General features: G+C 54.4%; 2 protein-coding genes and 1 long non-coding RNA gene across 16 annotated transcripts in view; 2 read left to right on the forward strand and 1 right to left on the reverse strand.

Annotated features, from left to right (window-relative positions):
• The window catches only part of ITGA5 (integrin subunit alpha 5), a 20858-nt gene extending 14717 nt beyond the window's left edge, over positions 1 to 6141 (forward strand). For 3 of the 6 annotated variants that reach the window (XM_042246630.1, XM_042246632.2, XM_042246631.1), the window contains exons 20-30: positions 268 to 418; positions 504 to 596; positions 715 to 794; positions 867 to 965; positions 1078 to 1183; positions 1537 to 1689; positions 2810 to 2896; positions 3007 to 3120; positions 3728 to 3829; positions 4338 to 4460; positions 5050 to 6141. In XM_042246630.1, coding sequence (XP_042102564.1) covers positions 268 to 418; positions 504 to 596; positions 715 to 794; positions 867 to 965; positions 1078 to 1183; positions 1537 to 1689; positions 2810 to 2896; positions 3007 to 3120; positions 3728 to 3829; positions 4338 to 4460; positions 5050 to 5133 — 1192 coding nt within the window. In that variant the 3' untranslated portion in view covers positions 5134 to 6141. The remainder of the gene's footprint in view (positions 1 to 267; positions 419 to 503; positions 597 to 714; positions 795 to 866; positions 966 to 1077; positions 1184 to 1536; positions 1690 to 2809; positions 2897 to 3006; positions 3121 to 3727; positions 3830 to 4337; positions 4461 to 5049) is intronic. The other 3 variants (XM_027967221.2, XM_060414031.1, XM_060414030.1) reach the window with 1 other exon arrangement.
• The window catches only part of LOC121819099 (uncharacterized), a 20775-nt gene extending 4524 nt beyond the window's left edge, over positions 1 to 16251 (reverse strand). Inside the window, exons 1-2 of one of the 2 annotated variants that reach the window (XR_006059289.1) lie at positions 16096 to 16251; positions 483 to 628 (exon numbers count right to left, since the gene is read on the reverse strand). This is a non-coding gene — a long non-coding RNA (uncharacterized LOC121819099). Of the gene's footprint in view, positions 1 to 482; positions 994 to 16095 lie in introns of both variants that reach the window. The other variant, XR_009600218.1, reaches the window with a different exon arrangement.
• Positions 7725 to 21676, forward strand: part of ZNF385A (zinc finger protein 385A) — a 23324-nt gene continuing 9372 nt past the window's right edge. For 2 of the 8 annotated variants that reach the window (XM_042246637.1, XM_015093915.3), the window contains exons 1-2: positions 10061 to 10125; positions 16517 to 16653. Coding sequence is in view for 7 of the 8 variants with exons in the window: in XM_015093915.3 (XP_014949401.2) it covers positions 10116 to 10125; positions 16517 to 16653 (147 nt within the window). In the remaining variant the exon portion in view is untranslated. Of the gene's footprint in view, positions 7873 to 10060; positions 16114 to 16357; positions 16402 to 16516; positions 16654 to 21040; positions 21166 to 21676 lie in introns of those variants that run through there. The other 6 variants (XM_027967222.2, XM_042246636.1, XM_027967223.2 and 3 more) reach the window with 6 other exon arrangements.

The raw sequence follows: 21676 nt of genomic DNA on the forward strand, positions 1-21676 counted from the left end.
GTGGAGAAGAAGAAGAACATATCAGCTGGCTGTGTGACCTCGGGAAATAATGCAACTTCTCTGTATACTGGGAATAATAGCATCTATTTCTGTAGCTTTTTGGAAGGATTAAATGAAATAATCTACATAAACCATCTAGCCTAGTGCCTGCCATAAAGCTAGAAGTCAGTGAACGGTGTCTATTATTATTATATTATTATCGTTATGGCCCATTGTCTGGCTTGGGGATTAATTCTCCAGTGTCCCTGACCCCTGTGTCCCCTCCAGGGAGCAGAACCACGTATACCTGGGCGACAAGAATTCTCTGAACCTCACTTTCCACGCCCAGAATGTGGGTGAGGGTGGCGCCTACGAGGCAGAGCTTCGGGTCACGGCCCCTCCGGAAGCTGAGTACTCGGGACTCGTCAGACACCCAGGGGTGAGTGAGGACCCACAGGAGGGGCTTGGGAGGAGACCCTGCCAGAGGGACACCGAAGCCTTACCTGCACCTACCCCACCTCCAGAACTTCTCCAGCCTGAGCTGTGACTACTTTGCTGTGAACCAGAGTCGTCTGCTGGTGTGTGACCTGGGCAACCCCATGAAGGCCGGGGCCAGTGTAAGTCTGGGGCCATCTCACGCCGAACTGGGCTGGGGGGAAGGGAAGGAGGGCCGCAGTCGGTGTGTGGCAGACGCTCGGTCTAACAGCCCGCTTGTCCGTCCTCCCTGTCCCGCAGCTCTGGGGTGGCCTTCGGTTCACAGTCCCTCACCTCAGGGACACGAAGAAAACCATCCAGTTTGACTTCCAGATCCTCAGGTAGGGAGGGGGCGGGGCAGGGGCAGAGTCCGGCACAGGTGGCATTCTGGCTGGGCTCTAGCACCATCAGAGTCTCTCCTCGTCCCACAGCAAGAATCTCAACAACTCACAAAGCGACGTGGTTTCCTTCCGGCTCTCGGTGGAGGCTCAGGCCCAGGTCTCTCTTAACGGGTCAGTGCCCGGGCAAAACGGGGCGTCTCTGGGAGGGGAGACGGACTTCTAGCAAAGGAGGCATATGAAATGGGGTCCCTTCCACTGTCCTCTAAACCACCCTGCTCTGCAGGGTCTCCAAGCCCGAGGCAGTGCTATTTCCGGTGAGCGACTGGCGTCCCCAAGACCAGCCGCAGGAGGAGGGTGACGTGGGCCCTGCCGTCCACCATGTCTACGAGGTGCGCGGGCTGCTGGGAATGGAGGGCGGGGCTAGAATGAATGACAGGGAAGGAGGAGCCAGTATGAGTGACAGATGGCTGGGGCCAGCCTGAGGGGCTGAGGGGAAGAGGGGCAAGGGGGAGGTAAAGGCCTGGACAGGATCAGTGAGAGACCAGCCAGCTGAGTGACTTAGAAGGGGAGGCTGGAGCCACCTCCAGGAGGGTTGCCTGGAAAGGATTTCTTCTCTGCCCATTAATTTCCTGCCTCACTCCTGAGACTCAGAGCAGAGAAGAGTGGGCCACTGGGACCCGGGTCTCAACAGGGAAGAATCGCTCCCTCCCTTCCCATGATGACTGTGCCTTCCTCTCCTCAGCTCATCAACCTGGGCCCCAGCTCCATTAGCCAGGGCGTGTTGGAGCTCAGCTGTCCCCATGCTCTGGATGGCCAGCAGCTCCTCTACGTGACCAGGGTCACAGGACTAAACAACTGCACCACCAGTCACCCCCCCAACCCAGAGGGCCTGGAGGTGAGGGGCCTGGGGACTGGCCGGGAGGTGGGGGGCACCAAGTCGATGGTAGTTGGGGAAGTTTGCAGGGACCTAGAAGAGCTAATGAGGATGTGCCTGGAGCTAGGACTTAGGCCACTGGAAGGCAGTCAGAAGTCCCACAGACACCTTGAGGCCCTGGGAGGGGAAAAGATTGTTTTAAGCACTGCATTTCTGTCTTTCTGCCTGAAGTATCCTTCCCTGATTCCATGCCCTGGCATACTCCTAGGGCCCAGCTCAGCACCACCCCTTCTGGAAAGCTGTCTTCAGACCCACTCCCCTAGACCCCAGTGTCTGTTTTAAAGTTCATTTTATTCATAGACAACATTTAAATTAAATGAATGACTGTACAGAACCATGTTACCGGCTCAGGAAATATCACAGGAACCAAAATTTACAAGGTCCCTACTCTCATGGAGTTAGAGGAGGGTAATAAACAATAAGGTTTCCCAGGTGGTACAGTGGTAAAGAATCTTCCTGTCAGTGCAGGAGATGCAAGAGAGGAGAGTTCTATCCCTGGATCGGAAAGATCTCCTGGAATAGGAAATGGCAACCCGCTCCAGTTTTCTTGCCTGGGAAATCCCATAGTTAGTGGAGCCTGATGGGCTCCGTGGGGTCACAAAGAGTCAGACATGACTGAGCAACTGAGCGTGTGCACGCAATAAAAAATAGAGACAGGAACAGATATTGAAAAGTGATGAAAGTGCAGGGCTCACATGCTGGGGTGGGGTGGAGCTGGGAGCGTCTGAGCTGGATCATCAGGGAAAACCTCTTGAGGAAGGAACAGGTGAATTGAGTATGAAAAATAAGGATGAAACTGCTTGTGAAGACTTAAGAGAGTATTCCAAGCAGAGGGAACAGCCAGTGCAAAGGCCTCAAGGCAGAGACAGTGCCCTAATTATTTATTTACACATCGCCTCCTCCTAAACTCCAGGGACCAAATCTTACTCGTTTCAACAACGAGTTTGCTGCCTTGCCATAGGAGGTGGTCAGTTGCATGGATGGAAGACCAGGTCAAAGCTGCTGCAGACCCCAAATGCAGGCTGACTCAGATGCTGTAATGAGGTGGGAGAGGCAGCTAATGGTCTCTTTCCTCTTCCAGTTGGATCCCGAGGGTTCCCAGCACCACCGGCTGCAAAGACGGGATGTTCCAGGTCGGAGCCCTGCCTCCTCAGGGCCTCAGATTCTGGTAAGTTGTCCTGAGAATGAGGTCTGGGCCCAAGTGTTGAGTACCTCTGTGGGTCCTCAGAGCCACCAGAAGGGCAGAACTCACGGTTCAAGCCTCCTATTTCTTCCCAGAAATGCCCAGAGGCAGAGTGTTTCAAGCTGCGCTGCGAGCTAGGGCCACTCCACCGGCAAGAGAGCCGAAGTCTACAACTGCATTTCCGCGTCTGGGCCAAGACTTTCCTACAGGTGAGGGAGCCTCACCTTAGTCCTGACCCCTGACCCCTGACCTTCAGGTCTGCTGGACTGACTCCCGCTTTCCCCACTGCCCTAGCCACCCCTTTCGTGACTGGGACCCAGACAGCCCCACTCCCCTCCCTCACCGTTGTTTGGACAGGGCTGTGTGTGCTTGGCGACACCTAGTGGCCTCACTGGGAGCGACAGCTTCCCTTTTCTGGCCCATTAGGAGGGGAGGGCTGGAGGGAGACCAGCCGGCAAATAAGGGCAGAAAGACAGAGAGGATGAATCCATCGTGGAGAGGCAAGCAGATGTATGAACAGGAAATAGTAGTCATTTGTTGAGTGCACACTATGGGCTAAACATTGTCCTAGGTGCTTAGCCCATATTAATGACTCAAGAAATTTTTTTTCTATTGAACATGCCGTTATCTAATTATCCACTATTCAGTTATAACTATTTAGTTACACATTTATTTTCTCTTATAAGGACTATAGAGAGAGATTCAGAGAGTGAGTTCAAAATAGGGAAAGATTATAACCAGAGCCAGAAACTGGGGAGCCCGATGTCCTCCAGATGCCAAGAGGGGCCACCCTGAACACCTTTCCCCCACCCACAGCGGGAGCACCAGCCATTTAGCCTGCAGTGTGAGGCCGTGTATGAAGCCCTGAAGATGCCCTATAAAATCCTGCCTCGGCAGCTTCCCCAAAAGGAGCTGCAGGTAAGTCTAAGGCCAGCAGGCTGGGCCGTGAAAGACAGTTCTGGGCCTGGCACGAGGACTACATGACAGGCGCTGGCCCGATTATGGTAACAAACATTGACTGAGCTCCTGCTGTGTGCCAGGCACTGTGCTAAGTCCCGGGAACACAGTGATAAGCAAGATGGACAGGGCAGTGAGAAGACTGTGACAGGGTCAGCATGTTTAGACCACATCAGAGGGGACTTGAACACACACTTGCAGAATTGGGAAAGGCTGTCTGGAAGAAGTGATGTTTCAGCAAGACCTGAAGACTGCATGGAATCTACCAGGCTAACCGGTCAGGAAAGGAGTCTTTTCTGGGGAGAGGAAATGAGCAGGAGTGAAGGCCTGAAAGAAACAGTAATGCACATTTTAGAAATTTGAAGTTCAGAATTCTGTTAGCCTAAAATGGGAGTGGCAAGTGGGAGCCAGGTGTAGGGTGGGAAGAACCAGACGGCTTTCCAGTGACCTCTCCTGGCTTGCTCCCCAGGTGGCCACGGCTGTGCAGTGGATCAAGGCAGAAGGCAGCCACGGAGTCCCTCTCTGGATCATTATCTTAGCCATCCTCATTGGCCTCCTGCTGCTCGGTCTGCTCATCTATATCCTCTACAAGGTCAGCCACATCCTACTTGACTTGGCCTTCTCTCACCAGGTTCTGCCCTTGACCCAGCACACTCCCTAGTAGCTGCCTCCAGACCTGTTCTCCAGCCACACGCATCCCCTCTGGACACTGCCTATACCATCCCTTCTTTCATTCTACAGCCCCTAGCTTAGAAAGAGTTCTCTTGACTCAAGCTGCTGATAAGTTTACCAATACTTTCAAAATCAAGGTGACTCACAAGTGGCCAGTGTGTGGCACATGTGTGTGTCACCTCCACCAGAAACCCATGGTAGCCATCCCTAACTGATCATACTCTAGAAATAGCCTCAGAATCCTTCTCAAGAGGCAGCCACTTCTAGGCAGCGAGACTTCAAATCTGTTTGCCATCCCTGGCTTAACTGTGGGCATTTTTACAACACCAAAGCAGCCCAGCCTAAGGCCTCCTGGCCCATTAGACCTCTTGGAGAGGTAGTCTTCACAGCCTGAATTTGGGCCACTTTTGCAAGATGGGGAGACTGGAAGCACTGAAGTCATCTTTGTCCCCTCCTGGGATAAGATCTGCAGAGAACTAACTCAGTTCTCCCTCCTTCCTTCTTATTAGCTCGGATTCTTCAAACGCTCCCTCCCGTACGGCACCGCCATGGAAAAAGCTCAGCTCAAGCCTCCAGCCACCTCCGATGCCTGATTCCTCCCAATCTTGAAGGCCCAGTCCCCCCACCCTCAGTCTACTGACAGGGAGGGGGCTGGGCGCTTCCTGAAGGTGCTGAGGGCCAGGGAGAAGCTCCTCTCCCCAGCCCAGAGACATACTTGAAGGGCCAGAGCCGGGAGGTGAGGAGCTGGGGATCCCCTCCCCCCATGCACTGTGAAGGACCCTCGTTTACACATGCCCTCCTCATGGATGAGGGAACTCAGATCCAGGGACAGAGGCCCCAGCCTCCCTGCCACCTTTGCATTTTGGAGAATTTCCTGAAAACACCTTGGAACCAGAACTAGGGGATCCAATCCCAGTTCTCCGGCTCAGATGTGGCACCAGGACTTCCTGTCCAGCTCCAACCCCGCAGAGATCTGTCGTTGGCCTTGCCAGAGATCCACAGGAAGCCCCCAGCTAAGAGCCTGGAACCTGGGGAGCGAGACATGGCAGCTCTGGACAGCCCCCACCCCGGTGGGCCAACAAAGAACACTAACCATGGATGGCACCCCAGGCCCAGCTCAGGACAGATCCCACACCAGGATCCATGCTGGCCCAGAAGCAGCTCCAAGGGGAACCAGAACTTTCACAGGGCCAGATCGAACCTGGGGCCGGGGCCTGAAGTTCATCTGGGACCCAGACTCAGACGTTGGTAACCTAACTAGGCAGATCCAGGACATTTGAGCCTGCTCCAGACCTGGGCCTGGAGACCAAATCCACCTCTGACTCAGGAGAAGTCAGGAATTGCCCAGGACCCTGAAGGGGCCATGATGGTAACAGATCTGGAACCTTAACCCCAGCTGGACGTAGGCCCTCTCAGTCCTCCGCAGAAAGGGGAGCCTGCTGTCCCGAGCCTGCGGGTTTGGGTTCTGCCCACCAGCTGCACTGACGCTGCCCCTCCTCTCCCTACCCAACCCTCCCCTCACCTCGGCTCCGGACACCCGGGACTTATTTAAACTCTGTTGCAAGTGCAATAAACCCGGCCCGGTGCCCCCACTGATCAGAGCTGGAATCTGTCCTCTCCCTACTCTTTCCAGATCTTTCCTGGAACCAGGCCTCTTGGTGGATAGGAAATGTTTCTTGCAGTCTCTTTACACTGGGAGCCAGGAGTATGACCCCCAGGAACTGTGGAACTAGTTTTGGGGTTACCTTTTCTTACATGGAAGAGATGATGGAAGGGGTGAGACCAGGCCTTGACTCCTGCCCATCCCCCAGACCCACCAGATCTGATGCCAACGCCTCTAAGAGAACAGAGAGAGGAATTCCTTCTCTTTGGATTTGAGGGTTAGGGAAGAATACGAAAGGAGAGGTCAGAGCTGAAGGTGGAGGAAGGTGGCCCAGAAGATTCACTTGGGCTTCCAGAAATTAGAATAATGAAAAGGGTTGAGAGAAAAGGCCACAGAACGAAATCAGAAGAAAGCCAGTTGGGTTTGTGTTTTGTTTTCATTACCCATTGTATTCCGATGGGTGCTGCTGCTTCTGCTGCTAAGTCGCTTCAGTTGTGTCCGACTCTGTGCGACCCCATAGATGGCAGCCCACCAGGCTCCCCTGTCCCTGGGATTCTCCAGGCAAGAACACTGGAGTGGGTTGCCATTTCCTTCTCCAATGCATGAAAGTGAAAAGTGAAAGTGAAGTCGCTCAGTCATGTCCGACTCTTCGCGACCCCATGGACTGCAGCCCACTAGGCTCCTCCGTCCATGGGATTTTCCAGACAAGAGTACTGGAGTGGGGTGCCATCGCCTTCTCCATGAGGGAATGTTAAATAGTTTACATACATTATCTCATCTAATTTCGATCAAATTAAATGTGTGAGGCAAGCACAATTAACCCCACTTACACAAGGGGAAATTGAGGTCCAGAGAAGTTATATAACTTGCCCAAGGTCACAGTCTAATTCAGCCTTGCCTGACTGTGAAAGCCCTATTCTTAACCGACATGACAGACGGTTCAGGTCTTTGAAGATGAAGTGAGGGAACCCCTCAGCATCCTCTGTCTCCTGGAGGCCTATCTTAAACTAATGTCCAGCAAGAGCATGGGGAGGGGTGCTGAAATTCAAATAGGATTGTTAGAGGCAAACGTGTCTATGTCCTGCTAGACTGAGGTCAGCCACCAGAGGGCAGCACAGTCACAAATTTATGGGAATTTGCAGAAGGGAGCCTATGTATGAGGTCCTCACCCTCTTCCCCCATCAAGACAATTCTTATTAACTTAGGCTCCTGCCTCGCAGTTTTAGCATGATCTCAAAATATGTCTCCTGGGAGTTCATACCTGCTCTACACTCCAATCTTCAACTTCTTAATAATTCTGTAACTCAGAAACTTCTTCCCAGAACCCATAAATGAAGGACTATAGGGAGGGCAAGACCTGATGAGGCAACGAGCTACCCAATATTTCCAAGGATGACAGCTGTGGCATAGCAAGGCACTGAGACTTCTCCAAGAATGAAATCCCATACTCGCCTTCTTGGGGGATGGGTGGGAATGGCAACAGCCATACTCCAGGGGCCAAATATGAGATTTACACTATGATTAGGAGGAAATGAGGAGGGGAAGTGGGCTGTATTGGGCTGGTATCATGGGTGTGTCTGTAGTTAGTGCCTGTACCTTTGAGTCTGAGAATGACAAGGTCTCTCTCAAGGAGGCACAATACAAGGTAGGAATTCCCTGGGCTCAGAAGTGCTGCAGATGTAACCCAGCACCAATCTCTCTGTCGCTGAACTGTAATTCTCAGGCTCTGGTAAGTTTCGCCTTCTGAATCTCCTAGCTCCTCCAAAGCATGTCTGCCTCTCATCTTGAGACTTGAGTGATGCAGAGAGACAAGAGAGTAGGGGAAGGCCCAAGTCCTAGCCCTGTCTGTGTCAGTGGAAACGGAAAGGAGGCCTGGGACGGGAACAGAGCAGCTGGGGGCGCGTAAGGGGGAGGGGGCTTAGGAGAGGCAGCTGGCAAGCGGGAAGCTGATCTGGGGGTCTCAAGTTTCTTGACATCAATTAGAGCAGCCGGCCTGGGCTCATTAGTAGCCCGGGGTGCAGGGCTCATCAATAATGAATTCACCCCTCACACTGCCCCCCTCCAGCTGCCTGCAAGGTCACCCCGCCCTCCAGCCAGCTGCCTCCCCTTGGCGAGCTAAGCAACCCCCCTTCTGAGACCCCTCTAACTCAGGGTCCTGGGGGGTACAGAGTGAGAGGGTGGACAAAGCTGAGGGCAAAGGGGTCTCTATCACTAATCAACTATGTCTGATGCTGACTCTAGTCTGCTCGGGAGTCTGCCCAGGAGGAGAAAGAATAGCAAGAGGCAAGGAGGGAGTATATGTGTGTTGGGGGTGGATATAACAAGAACTGGGAAGAGCAAGCTTGGTGATACGAGGCTGGAACAGCATGGTGGTAAGTCGGATCTGGACCCCAAGGACAAACTCTGATGGGCTAGGAGACCCTACCTCCTCCCCCAAGGTCAGATTTAGGCATAAAGCCACAGTCTCCCTAGATCTCTGGGCCTCTGGATCAGAACAAGACCAAGGCATTAGGACCCCCAGAATTCACTGGCCCTTGAGCTGGAGCATTTCGGCAGGTAGAGAAACAGATATTTTTTTCAAACCAGATCAGTGGGGTGAGGACAAGAAGCTGCTGAGGCCCAGAAACAGGAACTTAAACTTCCTGTACCTTAATTAGCCATATAGTCCTAAATTTCCTGCAGAACCCAGGAATGCTACGCTCCAGTCCTCTTCCTCTTTTCTAGACTATTCCAAGGCGCCAGTCCCCCCCCCCCCACCCTCCTCCCGACCTCTGTCTCCCCGCCTCCACTCTCCCTAAATCCTAAGTGTTCTAGTTCCTAGTCACACCTACTTTCCCTCTGGCTGGGGCTGGCCTGAAGCTGGCTGCTTGGCATTCTGGGAAATCCTCCCGCCCACCCTCCTGGGGCAGGTACAGACAGGTCCAGGCTGCAGCAGCTGCATCTTTTCCAGACACCTCGCAGACTCCCAGGCTCCAGCCTCATGCTGCGGTCCAAGTTGCCTGCCTTAGAATACATCCTGTTGGTGCTTAGAATACAGTGTCCTGTACTCTGCCCTGCCACCCCCACATTCTCACCAGCACATACAGTCTGTTCTATCTTCCATCCTCTCCTCCACCTTATCAAAGACCCCCCACCAGGCCTCTCTAGCCCAAGCTCACCTTAGTGGGGAAGGCCCTGGATAGACGCTCCCATCCCCACACCAATCCAGGCCATATCTACAAGGTTGAGCCTCAGTTCTGGATTTCCTGTCACCTCTGGCTGCCCTAATGATTTCAGTTGCAAGCATCTATTTCCACCTCTTTGGGTCCATTGATTGCAGTCTCTTCCCTCAGACCTTCCCTAGGACTTAGGCATTCAGATCCCAGCCAGAGATTAACCGGGGATCCATCTTCAACCCCACATTTCACCTCTGAGACCCAGCCCCCAGGCATCCTGCTGCAGAGCCAGAGAAACAAACGAGGACCCAAACATTCTCTGCCCCCACCCTCCACTTCTGCCCAGTCCATCACTCCGGAGAGGATTCAGGTGTCCCATCCACCCTGGCCCCATCCCTCCCCACAGTATTTAGACACCCCACCCCCACCCCGTATCAATCCATGGCTAGACTTCCCGCCCTCAGACTCAGCCCTTCCCGGGATCCCAGGCATCTTAGTTTCCAGCTTCCTGTGTCAGCACACACCGTCCTCTAGATTCTTGTTCCCCAAGCCTTGGCTGCAGTGTCACCGTAAATCCAGGAGGCGGCAAGTAGAAGAGAACGCGGGAGAGGGCGAGGAGCCGCCGAGACGCCCCTTCCTGGAGCCCCGGGTGCCCGGGTCCCCCCTCCTCCCGTCTTCACCTGCTGCGGGCTCCGCCCCCGCTCCGCCTCGGCCGGCCTCTGCTCCTCCCCCGACTCCACCCCCCTTACCCCCAGCCCGGCCAGAACGGCCCCCGGGACAGAGCGACGCGGAACCCCCGGGCGCCTGGGTCCCCAGCATGATCCTCGGTGAGTGGGCTCTGCGGCTCCAGGCTCCTGGGTCCCTCTCAGTAGGTCACCCCCCAACCTCGCGCACCGCGGTGACTGCGGCCGCCCGTCAGCAACCGGTTCCCCCCTCCCCCTTCATCTGGCTCCACATCTGGGGCCCCCTCCTTCCCCAAACTACCGCTTCTTCTCCCGGTAATCCTGGGAATGGTAAAGGGGGAGGCAGAGCCGAGTGAGACCCCAGCCCCACAATGAGCACATTGCGTATTCATGAGCCTCATGAATATTATATGACTGTCTACGAGCGGCTGGGGGAGGGGGCTGGCCTTGGCCTGGTGGAGTTGAGCGAAAGGTTCTGACCCGCCCCCCCCTCACCCCCAGCGCCTTCCTCCATCCTTAGCTCAAACACTCCGACCCCCTTCTGAGCCCAGGATAAGAGGGAAAGGAGGAAGTGGGGGGGCGGGTGAGGGGAGAAGATGGTGGGTGTAGTTTCGAGGTGTGTGTGGTGGGAGGTGGGAACCTGAAGGCTGAAGATAAGGGGTCTGGGGAGAGGCAGAGGGGAAAACTGTCCATCCCAGGGCCCCTGCAGCTCGGATCCTGCCTCCGCAGGATCCTGCCCCAACACGCCGGGACCTGCCCCTCTCTCTCCCAGCTCTGGCGGCCCGGGCCCTTCCTTCCCGGCTTCCTTCTTCTTCCTTCCTCCCCCACCCTACCCCCACCCCTGCCTTGGGCCGAGGGGCACCTTCAGAGGAAGGGGCAACGGAGAGCATCAGGATGGGGGAGGGAGCCTCCCGCGGGGCTCCACATCCCTTCAACCACAGCCTCCCCAGCATCATGACCTACATGGGAAGGGAGCCCCGAGTGGGGGAGGAGAGGACTCTCAAAATCCCGGCTCCAGGCCCCTGCCTCCACAATAGTCTACCGGTGGACTACTGTGCTCTGTCCTCTAATCTTTGATCCCTGCCCTGGCTAGGCCGGTTCCTGGGCCCTGTTTGTGATGGGAGACTGCCCACCAGGTCAGGCACCTGTGGGCTCCCTGCCCCCATCGGGGACACCTGGCTCCATGCTGGCGCTCCAGGGCTGGCCTGGCTCCCGCCTCAGCCCTCTCCTGGTGCCTCCTTGGCTCTTTTGCTTTTCTTCTTTGGCTTGACCCCTGCTGACTCCCACTAGGGGTCTCTCTTCCCTTCTGCCCTCCTTCTTCCATCTCTTTCTCTCCCCCTCCTGTATCTCCTCATTCTCACCACTCCATGTCTGCCTCCCTCCACCTGGCACTCCATCAAATCCATTAAATGAATGAGCCAACGGAGGCACGAATGACTGGTTGCTTGCTTTCCTTCCCAAGAGGATCTCTAGCAGGGAAGAGACTCCCCTCCCATCTAGACAATCCCTACCCTTGTGTGACCCCCACCAACACATTTGGAGTCAGGTCCCCAGAGCACAGGCTCCACATTCCTCCAACCTGTGCGATCCCCCACACCCTGGCCCCTCCCTGGGCACGAACCCCAGAGGCAGCATCACGCTTGTCTGGGACAGACCGGTTGGAGCTGTGCTTCTCCTGGTCAGTAGGCCCTGGAGAGGACCTCTGCTAGTACCAGACCAAGACCCCACCACAGGAAGAATGCCTGGGGCCACCAACTGGACCCCCACCACATCTGCCTGAGGACAGACACTGTAATTAACTCTCTCCTTGTGCCAAGCCCATAGACCGGTGGGAAGCCTGGTGGGCCACACACCTAGCTCTCTTAGACAAGGAAAGAAGGAGGGAGGAAGCTGCCAGCTGGGCCTGAGGCCCATTCTAAGGTTTTCAGGTTCTAAATGCTGAGGTCCACTGAAGCTGTGTGTGGGTGTCCTGCCCAGCAGGCACGGCCCAGCCTGCCTGTTCAAGAACTAGACTGTGGGCCCAGATTTAAGGTGGTGACTCTGGGCTCAGGTTCCCTATTCTGAGCTTTTCTTATGCTCCTCTGCAACTGGGCCCTTGGTGTGGTGTTATGGGGGTTAGGGGCATTGAAGGAGGCCTTTCCAGTCAGGCTGGGGAAAATTTTCCAGGGGTCTTCCTTCTTCCTTTCCTGGCCACCTCCTCCCTTTAGGCCCTGCCCCCACCTACATCCACCCCAGGGTTATTAGGGATGATGTTTTGAGTAGTTGTTCATAATCATCCCCTTGTTGCTTTCATCTCTGACTTCAAAGCCTTCCCAGCACTCAGCCTGCCTCCTGCCAAGACAGGGGAAACTGAAGCAGGGGACAGATACCTGACAGCTGGTCAAGAAAGTGAGATCCAGCGGTTCCAGGCTCTCCCCCCGAACCCCCTAGTTTTAAAAATGTCTGGGGTTTAGAAGAGACCAAAAGGCCTAAAGAGAAAAAAATGGATTAGAGATGAGATTCAAGTCCAGATGCCAATCTCATTTCTCCTTTGACCCCAGAGCATAATTCCCACTTTAACACAGTGTTGACCCCTTGTTTTTCACGACCATGGGCCCTAACACATTTGCCACCCTAACCCCAAATCCTCTCTCTGATTTGAATCTCATCCCGGTCTAATCTCCAGACCAACACTAACCTGCAGCCCTACCCTAGCACCCTTCCTGGATCCTGTTCCTACCAGACGCTGCCACTCCCAGAGCCAGCTCATGGCAGACACTCCCATTCTTTGCCACAGGAGCTTCAGGCCCCAGGCCCACCTAAGAGAGGCCAGGGCTGGGACTCCCACCTGGTCAGAGTTTCTGGGGAGAAAGGAAGGAAAAGACCAGCCCTGAGTGGGATGGAAGGAGTCTGACCTGGCTTGGTCGTGGATTAGTGCTGGAGGGGAAACCTGAACAAGATCAAAGTGCCTAGGGCCAGGTAGGGCGCAGAAATGGGCAGATGGACATGCATCCAAGGGACCGAGACCTCACCCCCTAAACTGGCTGGGAACAGTCTTTAATAAAGCATTTGGCTTCTCCCAGCAGAGTTGGGTGGGGCTCTATCTGCTGGAGGTAATTACTCTAATGAGTCTCCCTCTGGAGTGGCCTGTCCCACCCAGGCCCCAGCTCCTCCCTGCCCTGCCTGACATGGTGTGCACGCCCACAGTCCTGTGCACTAGCACACACATACATACTCCGATTTGCTGTCCACCTCCTCTTCCTCCAAACCCCCCTGAAGCCCTCACCTAACCAGCCATCAGGAGCCCAGACTTCCTGCTTCATTTCCTCCTGCGAAGCCCTCTTTATATTCTTGCCCCTCCCTCTTCCCCCCCTAGTAAAGTGTGGTGCCTGAAAGCCCCGTCTGGAGCCAGCCATCCAGATTCAAATGCCTCACTAGCTGTGTGACCTTGGTCAAGTAACTCCCCCTCTCTGATCGATGGCCGTCATCTAAAAGATGAGGATTTGTTTATTTAGCAAACATTTATTGAGCTTTCTTTGTGGCAGGCCAGCACTGTACATGGATTTGTTCTATCTTTTCAAAAACTCCACAACGCAAGATACCATTGCTCTCTTTTGATAAAGGAGAAGTGAGACAGAGAGTTTGGGAAACAAGCTAGTCACCCAGCTAGTGAGCAGTGGAGCCATCCACAGGGAGGCGTGTATGTACAGTGCCTGGCATACAGTGGACCCCCAGAAAGTGGCAAGTTATTAATAAAGTGATTATTCCCAAGAAGGAGAGGAAAGGACTGAGGCTTGGGCTATCAGACTGAGAGGCCTGTTTCTGCTCACTGGGTCCATAAGCTGCCGTCTGCCCCTCTTCCACCCCAGATCTCAGTGGAATGGACCCAGGCACACGAATCTCTAGCTGTCCATTTGGGTTCCTCACTTCACTCCATCCTTAGTTCCTTCCTCCCACTTCCTCTTCCCTCCCCCCACCCTTGGGCTCATGTCAGTGGAAAAGATGAGTTGCTGGCCAGAGGGAACCAAGTGGTGGCTACCTCTTTTCTTCCAGCCCCAGGAGGTGCATGGAACTTGCTCTCCATTTCCTCTCCTTGGACAAGATGGAAGCCTTGCTCATATCTTTGCTGAATTCAGAGTTAGACGGGAGCACTTTGGGGTTATGTAGCAGAGGAAGAATTTGCTACAGAGGGTGACAGATCGTCATTGAAATCTCAGCCCTGATACTTACAGGCTGTGTAACATCAACCATGTCTTTGTAACTCTTCTGAGCCTCAGTTTCTTCATATGTCAAATGGTTAAAACCTAGTATTAGCTACTGCATAGAATGGTTCCCTCAGAGATAAAATGTGCTAATACTCAGAATGCCTGGATATATTTGTTTTTCTGTTGCCTTTTGCGGAACTCACCTCTCTCCTTTGAGTTGGGTGTTTGAGGGGTAGGGACCTGGAGAGTCCTGAGCCAGGGAAAGGGTCAGGGAGCTGAGCTGCTGCCCTCTCTGGGGCCGGGGCAAGTGCCAGCCCCTAACCAGCTGCTCGGGGTGGGTGCTGGGTGCCGGGGACTCTGGGAGCGCTCAGGTTTCTCTCACCATTCCTGATGCCGCCCGGGGCTCGTTAAGGCTGCCCTGGCCTTGTGTGCCAGGCAGGAGGGGGTGGGCACAGAAGGGAGAAGCCACGGGGGGAACAGAGGGGAAGGGGAGACGGTCGGCCCACCCCGTCAGCCTGTGCTTCCCTCTGTCTCCTCTCTCGTTCTCTGTTTTCTGGCCTCTCTGCCCTGTCCCTAGCTCTGTGTCCAGCGTCCTGCGGTATTCTGCTTCTCCCTCATTTTACTCTCTTCGCCTCTCCATTGTCGCCTATCCTCTTCTCTCCAGGCGTCTGTGTCCCTTTTCTCAGTCACCTATTTCTGCTTCTGTCAGTCTTTCCCATTCTCTCTCACTCACTTTTGTCTGCCTGTCTGTCTGTCTCTCTTCTGCCCCCCTACCCCCTCGCAACCTCAAGGTGAGGAGAGAATGGACATGACTTACAGACCCTCAGCTGCCCAAGGGCCAAGGCTAAGCATCCCACCCTTCTCCTTCAGCCCTTAGACGTCTGCCGCCCAAGCTCCCAGCAGCCTTGACCCCTCTCAGCCTCAGGCCCCTTGGCCACCACGCAGTCATAGCAGTGGGTGAAAAAGGCAGACCCCTCCAACCTTCCTGGACCAGCTCCCTGCCCCCAGCTGTGCCTGAGCCCTCCCCACCCCCTCCCTCTTGCCTCTGATTCCCCTAATCCCTGCTCCCCCGCCCTCCCCTCTGCCCCACTTTTCCAGGACTCTGATTGGCTGGTTCTACTGACTGGACTGGGGGTGGGGGCTGGCAAGGGAGGGGGCAGGGGGCAGAACCAAGGGAAGGGGACGCTGTCAGGCCCAGGCCCCTGGGGGGCCAGGGCCAGGCCACTGCCTGGGGGCAGAGGGCACCAGACACTGAAGGTATGAAAGGGGGCTGTCTCTGAAGGGAGCAGGAAAGGATCCGGGTGAGGGGGGACCCTCTGCCCCAGTGAGGTCAAGGGAGGACGGGGCTAAGCTTGCAGCCTCCTGGGTTTGCCTTTGTTCCTGGGAACCCCTGGTGCTGGCAGGGGGTTGCTGGAGCCGTGAAGGGCAGCCAGAGTTCCCTGACCGGTGGACAGTGAGATCGCAGAAAGGAGCTGGGCCAGCAGAAGCTCAGAGGGGTCCTTGGGGCCTTGGGGACCACCCCGTGGAGCCTGGCAGGGCTCCTCCCATGGCTCTGGGGGAGGAGAAGGTTTCAGGGAGGGTAGTGGCGTGGCTGGCCTGGACTTTCATTTCCCCTTGGGGTCAGACCCAGGCATTCCCCTCCCAGAGGCCGGTCACAGTTCCTCCTGCAGAGCCGGAGTGAACATTCCGGCAGCGACCAACAGAGGTGCCTGGGGAAGACAGACCAGTTGGGAGAAGGAGCTCTGAGAATGGTCCCAGGCAGCCCGCCTCCCAGAGCAAATGCCACTCGCTGACCCCGGACGTCGACAGTTCATTATGAATTACAATTGGGACAAAATCATAACTCTTTGGGGAGCCTGAAAGATTCAGCAGCCCTCCTTCAAATCCAGGTCTCAATATTCCCCTCTAAGCAGTGGGATGAATCACTTACCTGACTCTTCTCCCTGGGGTAAGCCTTTGGGATCCCCTGGGGAAACAGCAAAACCGGAAGAAGGGAGTGGCCAGGGGTCTGGGACTCCCAGTCCTGCTGGTCTGTCAGGCGGCCTGCAGATAAGGCCTGTGATCTTTCTGGGTTTGTAAAATGCCTAAAGGTCTTGGCAGAGGGAGGCTGGAGAAGGGGGAAGTGAAAATCACCCCGAAGGGAAGAACCACAGATCTGCACCCTCCCCCAGGCCCACAGGGCACCTTGCTCCATTGCTCCGGAGCCAGTCAGCAGGGGGAAGTGTGTGTGATGGGGGTCGGTCGCACTTCTGAGTTTGGGGGCCCCAGCTGGGGATTGGGACTGCCAGGCTTGGGTGGGGCTCCCAAGTGTCAGTCTTCCTGCCCGACATAATGTTTTCTCTGCCCTTTAGGCAGCTTGAGCCGGGCAGGGCCCCTCCCTCTGCTACGGCAGCCCCCGATCATGCAGCCCCCACTGGACCTCAAGCAGATCCTGCCCTTCCCACTGGAGCCGGCACCCACTCTGGGCCTCTTCAGCAATTACAGCGCTGTGAGTAGCAACCTGCCTGTCTGCCTTCGCCACCCTCCTGCCACCCGGCTCCTTCTCTCTCTCGGATCCATCCCTGCCTTCTCCTATTCTGTCTAATTCCTTATCTCAGGGCCCCATCCCTCACTTCTAGTCAGTTACAAGCATCGCTGACTTTCTGGTATACTATTGACAACAATGTCCATAATAGCTAATAATCACTGAAGTTCGGCTACGGGCCAGACACTGTGCTGAGTGTTTTATGTGAATCATCTCATTCAGTCCACCATCGAGAGAAGTCATGAGACCTAGACTGGGGGCAGTGACGACAAGGAGATGGAAAGAGAGACTCCACAAGGGCATAGGCAGCCTGTTTGTAAGCTCCATCTCTCTGGAGCCCACTGTTGGTGAGGGGAGGGTTAGTGCGGTAGGGCTTGAAGGGCCAAAGTTGTCTAGATTTAATACTATATGAAATAGGGAGACATTATCCATTCTTGATCAGGAGAGTGAGCTGGAAAAGCAGTGTTTGAGGCAGGTGAGTGGGGCAGGAGGGAAGAGAGCAAAGGCTGGAGGACAGTGGCCAGTCAGGAGGCTGGCCCTGCAGTACCAACATTTGCATTGCACTTTGAGGTTTGCAAAGCATTTTGCATATCTCAGTCTTTATAGCAACCCTAGGGGTAGCTGCCATTTTACCCTCCTTTTACAGATAAGAAAAGGGAGTACTGACTGTAAACAAGGTGCTGTCCAGAGCCTGCAGGGGAGCCTGGAGAGCCAGACTAGGCCCATGACAGCAGCAGAGTGAGCAGGGGAAGGGGGAGGGGTGAGGTGTTTCCAGGGAAATGTTCACAGGGTACGGTGACCAACCAGGGTTTGGGAATCAGGGGAGAAGAGAGAGGATGAGTCAAGGATGACTCCCGGTTTCGGGCCTCGGTGACCGAGAGAAAGAAGTTACCTTGCCAGAGGCAGGGGGTCGGAGGAGGCTGGCCTGGGGTGAGGCTGCTGAACTCACTTGAAGTCATGGTGAGTTGGTGGACCGGTGGGACATTGAGCCAAAAATGTCCAACAGACAGTTGGAACTTGGGGCCTGGAGAGTTGGCTGGAGCTAAAGGTTTGGGGAAAGTTCAGCTTTATTCAACTCAAGTAACCCACCATCAAACCATATCCAGTTATGAGCATATTGAGCATCAGCTATGCATCAGGCACTGCATAAATGGTTCTGTCATCGTCGTCATTGTTGTTTTGGCCACACTGGGTGACTTATGGGATCCTAGTTCCCTAACCAGGAATTGAACCTGGGCCCTCAGCAGTGAAAAAGCGAGTCCTGACCAGTAGATGTTTCTTTACATGTGATCTCATTTAATCTTCTCACTACCCAACAAAGTAGACACTATTATTCCAGTTTGACATATAGGAAGACAGAAACTAAGGCCCTGAAGGAATGTATCTAAGTTGACACGGTACGTGCCTAAGGTATGATTTGAATGCAGAGCATCTAACTCCAAAAGAGTTCTCTTCATACCTGCTGTTCCCTCCAACCTCTTCTCAGGAATCCAAATCAACATTTGCATTGCACTTTGACATTTACAAAGCATTTTTCATATCTCAATCTTTATAGCAACCCTATGGGGTAGCTGCCATTTTATCCCTGTTTTATAGACAAGAAAACTGATAGTGACTATAAGCAGGGTCCTGTCCTAGAAATGATGGAGATGTGGGGATAAATATAACCTGCTCCAGTCCTAAAGATGCTTATATTCAGGGAAGAAGTATAGATGTGCATGAAATGATCTACAGTGCAAAGCAGAGGAAGGGTTCGAAATATGGCAAAAGAGACAGTCACAAAAATTCAATTGAATGACAAAATTTTTGAGCACCTACTCTGTGCCAGGCACTGTACTGGGTGTCAGGGACACACGACTCAGTCTGCTTGGAGAGCTCACAGTGTAGTAGGAAAGATAACAACTTAGCATTTACCCTATAGTGTGAGAAGAGCTGTGCTGGAGGCATGCAGCTTGTAGGGCAGCCCAAAGGAGTATCAGAAAAGACTCCCTGGATGTGGTGAGGGGCCAACTGGAGCTGAGCAGGAAAAAAAAAAAATAGTGGAGGAAAAAGGGATTGAAGCTGGAGCATTGACGTTATGATTTGGGCTTTGAAGAAGTATTAGTAGGATTTAAAAAGGGGCCTCAGAGAATATTCCAGACTGAAACAAGGACTAGAAAAGAGCATTTGAGAAACTGCAATTGATTGGGTGTGACTGGAGCAGAAGGTGCTGAGAATACTTTCCCCGCAATCTGCATACCTGACTGACACTTAACCTCAGGTCTCCCATCATTGTCCCCATTTATTTTTTATTTTTTGCCACATCATGCAACATGCAGGATCTTAGTTCCCCAATCAGGGATCAAACCCATGTCCCCTCCATTGGGAGCATAGAGTCTTCACCACTGGACATCCAGGGAAGACCCCTTTGTCCCCATTTTATAGATGAGGAAACACAAACCCAGAGAGGTTAAGTAACTTGCCCAAGGTCACAAAGCTACTTAGTCTATTCACTTGGCTAATCCCAGATTTCTGACTCCCTGGGTTCATGGTTCCACGGCCTCTCGTGGGGACAAGCCATTTAAAGCCAGGAGCATGGATAAGCTTGGAGAGAGTGTGACCAGATTTTGAGCAACACCAACTTTGGCATCAGACTGACAGGCTTCAAATTGATGTTCTGAAAGTACTGGCTGTGTGACTTAGGCAAATTACTTAACCACTCTGAATCTCAATTTTATCAGCTGTAAAATAAGACAGCAATAGTACCAACTCACAAGTTATTGTGAGAATTGTATTACATAATCATAATGCCTAGCATGAAGTAAGTTTTCAAGGTAAGCTGCTATGATTATTATGTTATTTCTTTTGTTTTTATTTTATAGATGATCAGAGAGAGAAAGGTAGTTTGGCCAAGGCCCAAGCCTTGGGGAATATGCAGAACTAGGCAGTGGTAACAGGAGGAGGCTCCAGCAAAGGAAATGGAGGAGCCACAGGAGGGGGTGGGGACAGAATTGGGTTTTTGTTGAGTTGAAGAAGCCAAGTGAGAGTGTGTGGCAGGCTGCATCAATAGTGTCAAATTCTGCAGGGGAACAAGGACTGCAGAAAAGCTGCAGACAGGCCTTGGCAGTGGTGTGCAGCAGTTAAGTACAGGGCTTTGGAGTCAGGCTGCCCAGGTTTAAATTCAAATCCCAGTTCAGCCACTTACTAGCTTATGACCTTGGGCAAATTATTTAGCCTCTCTAAACCTCAGTTCCCTCATCTATAAAATGAAGATAATAATAGTACTTACTTCCAATAGTGGTTGTGAAGATTAAATTAGATAATCCATGCAAAGAGCTCAGTCCACAGGCTGGCACATTCCAAGGGCTCAATCAACATTAGATGGTGGTGGTGATATTATTATTCATGGCAGAGTCTCCCCTTCGCTGCTCTAATACTTCCAGATCTCTCCTACTCCGGTAGTTCTTACTCTTTAGACCCCTCCCTGCATTACTCATCCCTCTGCCCTTGAATATCCCTCACTGTCTCCCAAAGACAGACTCTCTCTCTCCGCTTCCTGGCCCCTGCTTCGCTCATCTCTCGGCCCTAGGTGGAACAGAGGGGAAGAGATCCAGAGATGAGAGAGCCGGAATTTCCTAGGATTTATCCAGAAAAGGATAAGGAAGTGTTTGGGGGAGTGGGCTGCTCTGCCCTCCTGGCCCTCATCCCCCAGTGCTGTCCCTACTCGACCGCCAGAGGGCAGCAAGTGCACGAAGCATAAGCTCTTCGGGACGCTGGTTCTCCAGCAGGTGGCGGGCGAGCGGAGCAGGTGGGAAGAGGTTAGGGATGATGTCCCCAGCCTGAGGTCGCTTCTGCCCTGGGCGACCCCAGCTCCACCATCCAGAGGAGTCACTAGGAGAGCAGTGCCTGGCACCTGGGTACCGGGGCTCCGTCTCCCATCCCTAGCAGGGGAAGTGACGTGTAAAAGGGGCACGGGGGCGGTGTGCAGAGGGAGCAGGAGAAGGGTCGTCTGTGGACTCGAAAGAGAAGCTGTTAGCAGAAGAGCGAGGGTGGAAGGGGTGAGAGAAAGGAGAAAGGTCCAAGCTAGAGAAACAGGGTCGGCTGTGGGATTGGTAGGGATATAAGCCCCAGCAAGGTCCCCAGTGGAGGAAGCCCAATGGGGCGTCTGACCCATGCCGCTCACCAGGACTAGGTCTTCCTGGAACGAGTGTCTGGACATGGACACCCCATCCTCTTTTCGCCCTAGCGCCCCTTTATCCCTCCCGAGCTCCCTATCCCCGCCCCCGTGCTTGGCCCTCCCACGGCCCCGCCTCTGAGGCGGGCTCCGGGCCGGGCCGGCGCCGCCTCCCCTTCTCCCGGCCGGCCCGGCCGCACAGCCCCGAGCCACCCGGGCAACGAGCGCCGCGTCCCTGGCCTGCCCGGCCCGGCCCGGCTCGGCCTCCCCGCCCGGGTCCACCAACCCGGGCCATGGAGCCGCGTCCCCCGGGGTCCCGCAGGGTAAGCCACCCGGCCCCTCCTCTCTCCCTGGCCCCCGCGGCTGCCGCAGCGGCCCCCCACCCCCGCCCCGCAATCCCCGCCCGCTCGCCCCTGTCCGACTCCCTACCTCTCTGCCTGGTCCTCGGGTTATCCGGCCCATCCCCCACGACCGGCGCGGCCCTAACCAATCTCCGGATCCCATCTGGCGCCCCGCAGCCTGCTGCCACCATACTGGATACCCCGGCCTCTGTTTCTCAGATCCTCGAAGTCCCCCAAATCTTAAGACTTCCCATCAGGTCCTACACCTACCCTCCGATTGCCACGCCGCTGCTCAGATCCCTAAAGCAGCCCTGACCCCATCTCAGCCTTAGTCCTCTTCTTAGCATCCCTCCCCCACCAGCTTCCACCTGCTCTTTGGACATCCTCTAGCCCCTTCTCTTTCCTATTTCATCCTTCCTGCCTCTCAGGTCTCCCCATCCCCGAGATTCCACCCCTTTCCCTTTTTTGTCTTTATTTGGGGGGGATGGGGAAG

The sequence above is a fragment of the Ovis aries genome, chromosome 3 (genome assembly GCF_016772045.2).
Source record: "Ovis aries strain OAR_USU_Benz2616 breed Rambouillet chromosome 3, ARS-UI_Ramb_v3.0, whole genome shotgun sequence".
In the NCBI taxonomy this organism is placed as follows: domain Eukaryota; kingdom Metazoa; phylum Chordata; class Mammalia; order Artiodactyla; family Bovidae; genus Ovis; species Ovis aries.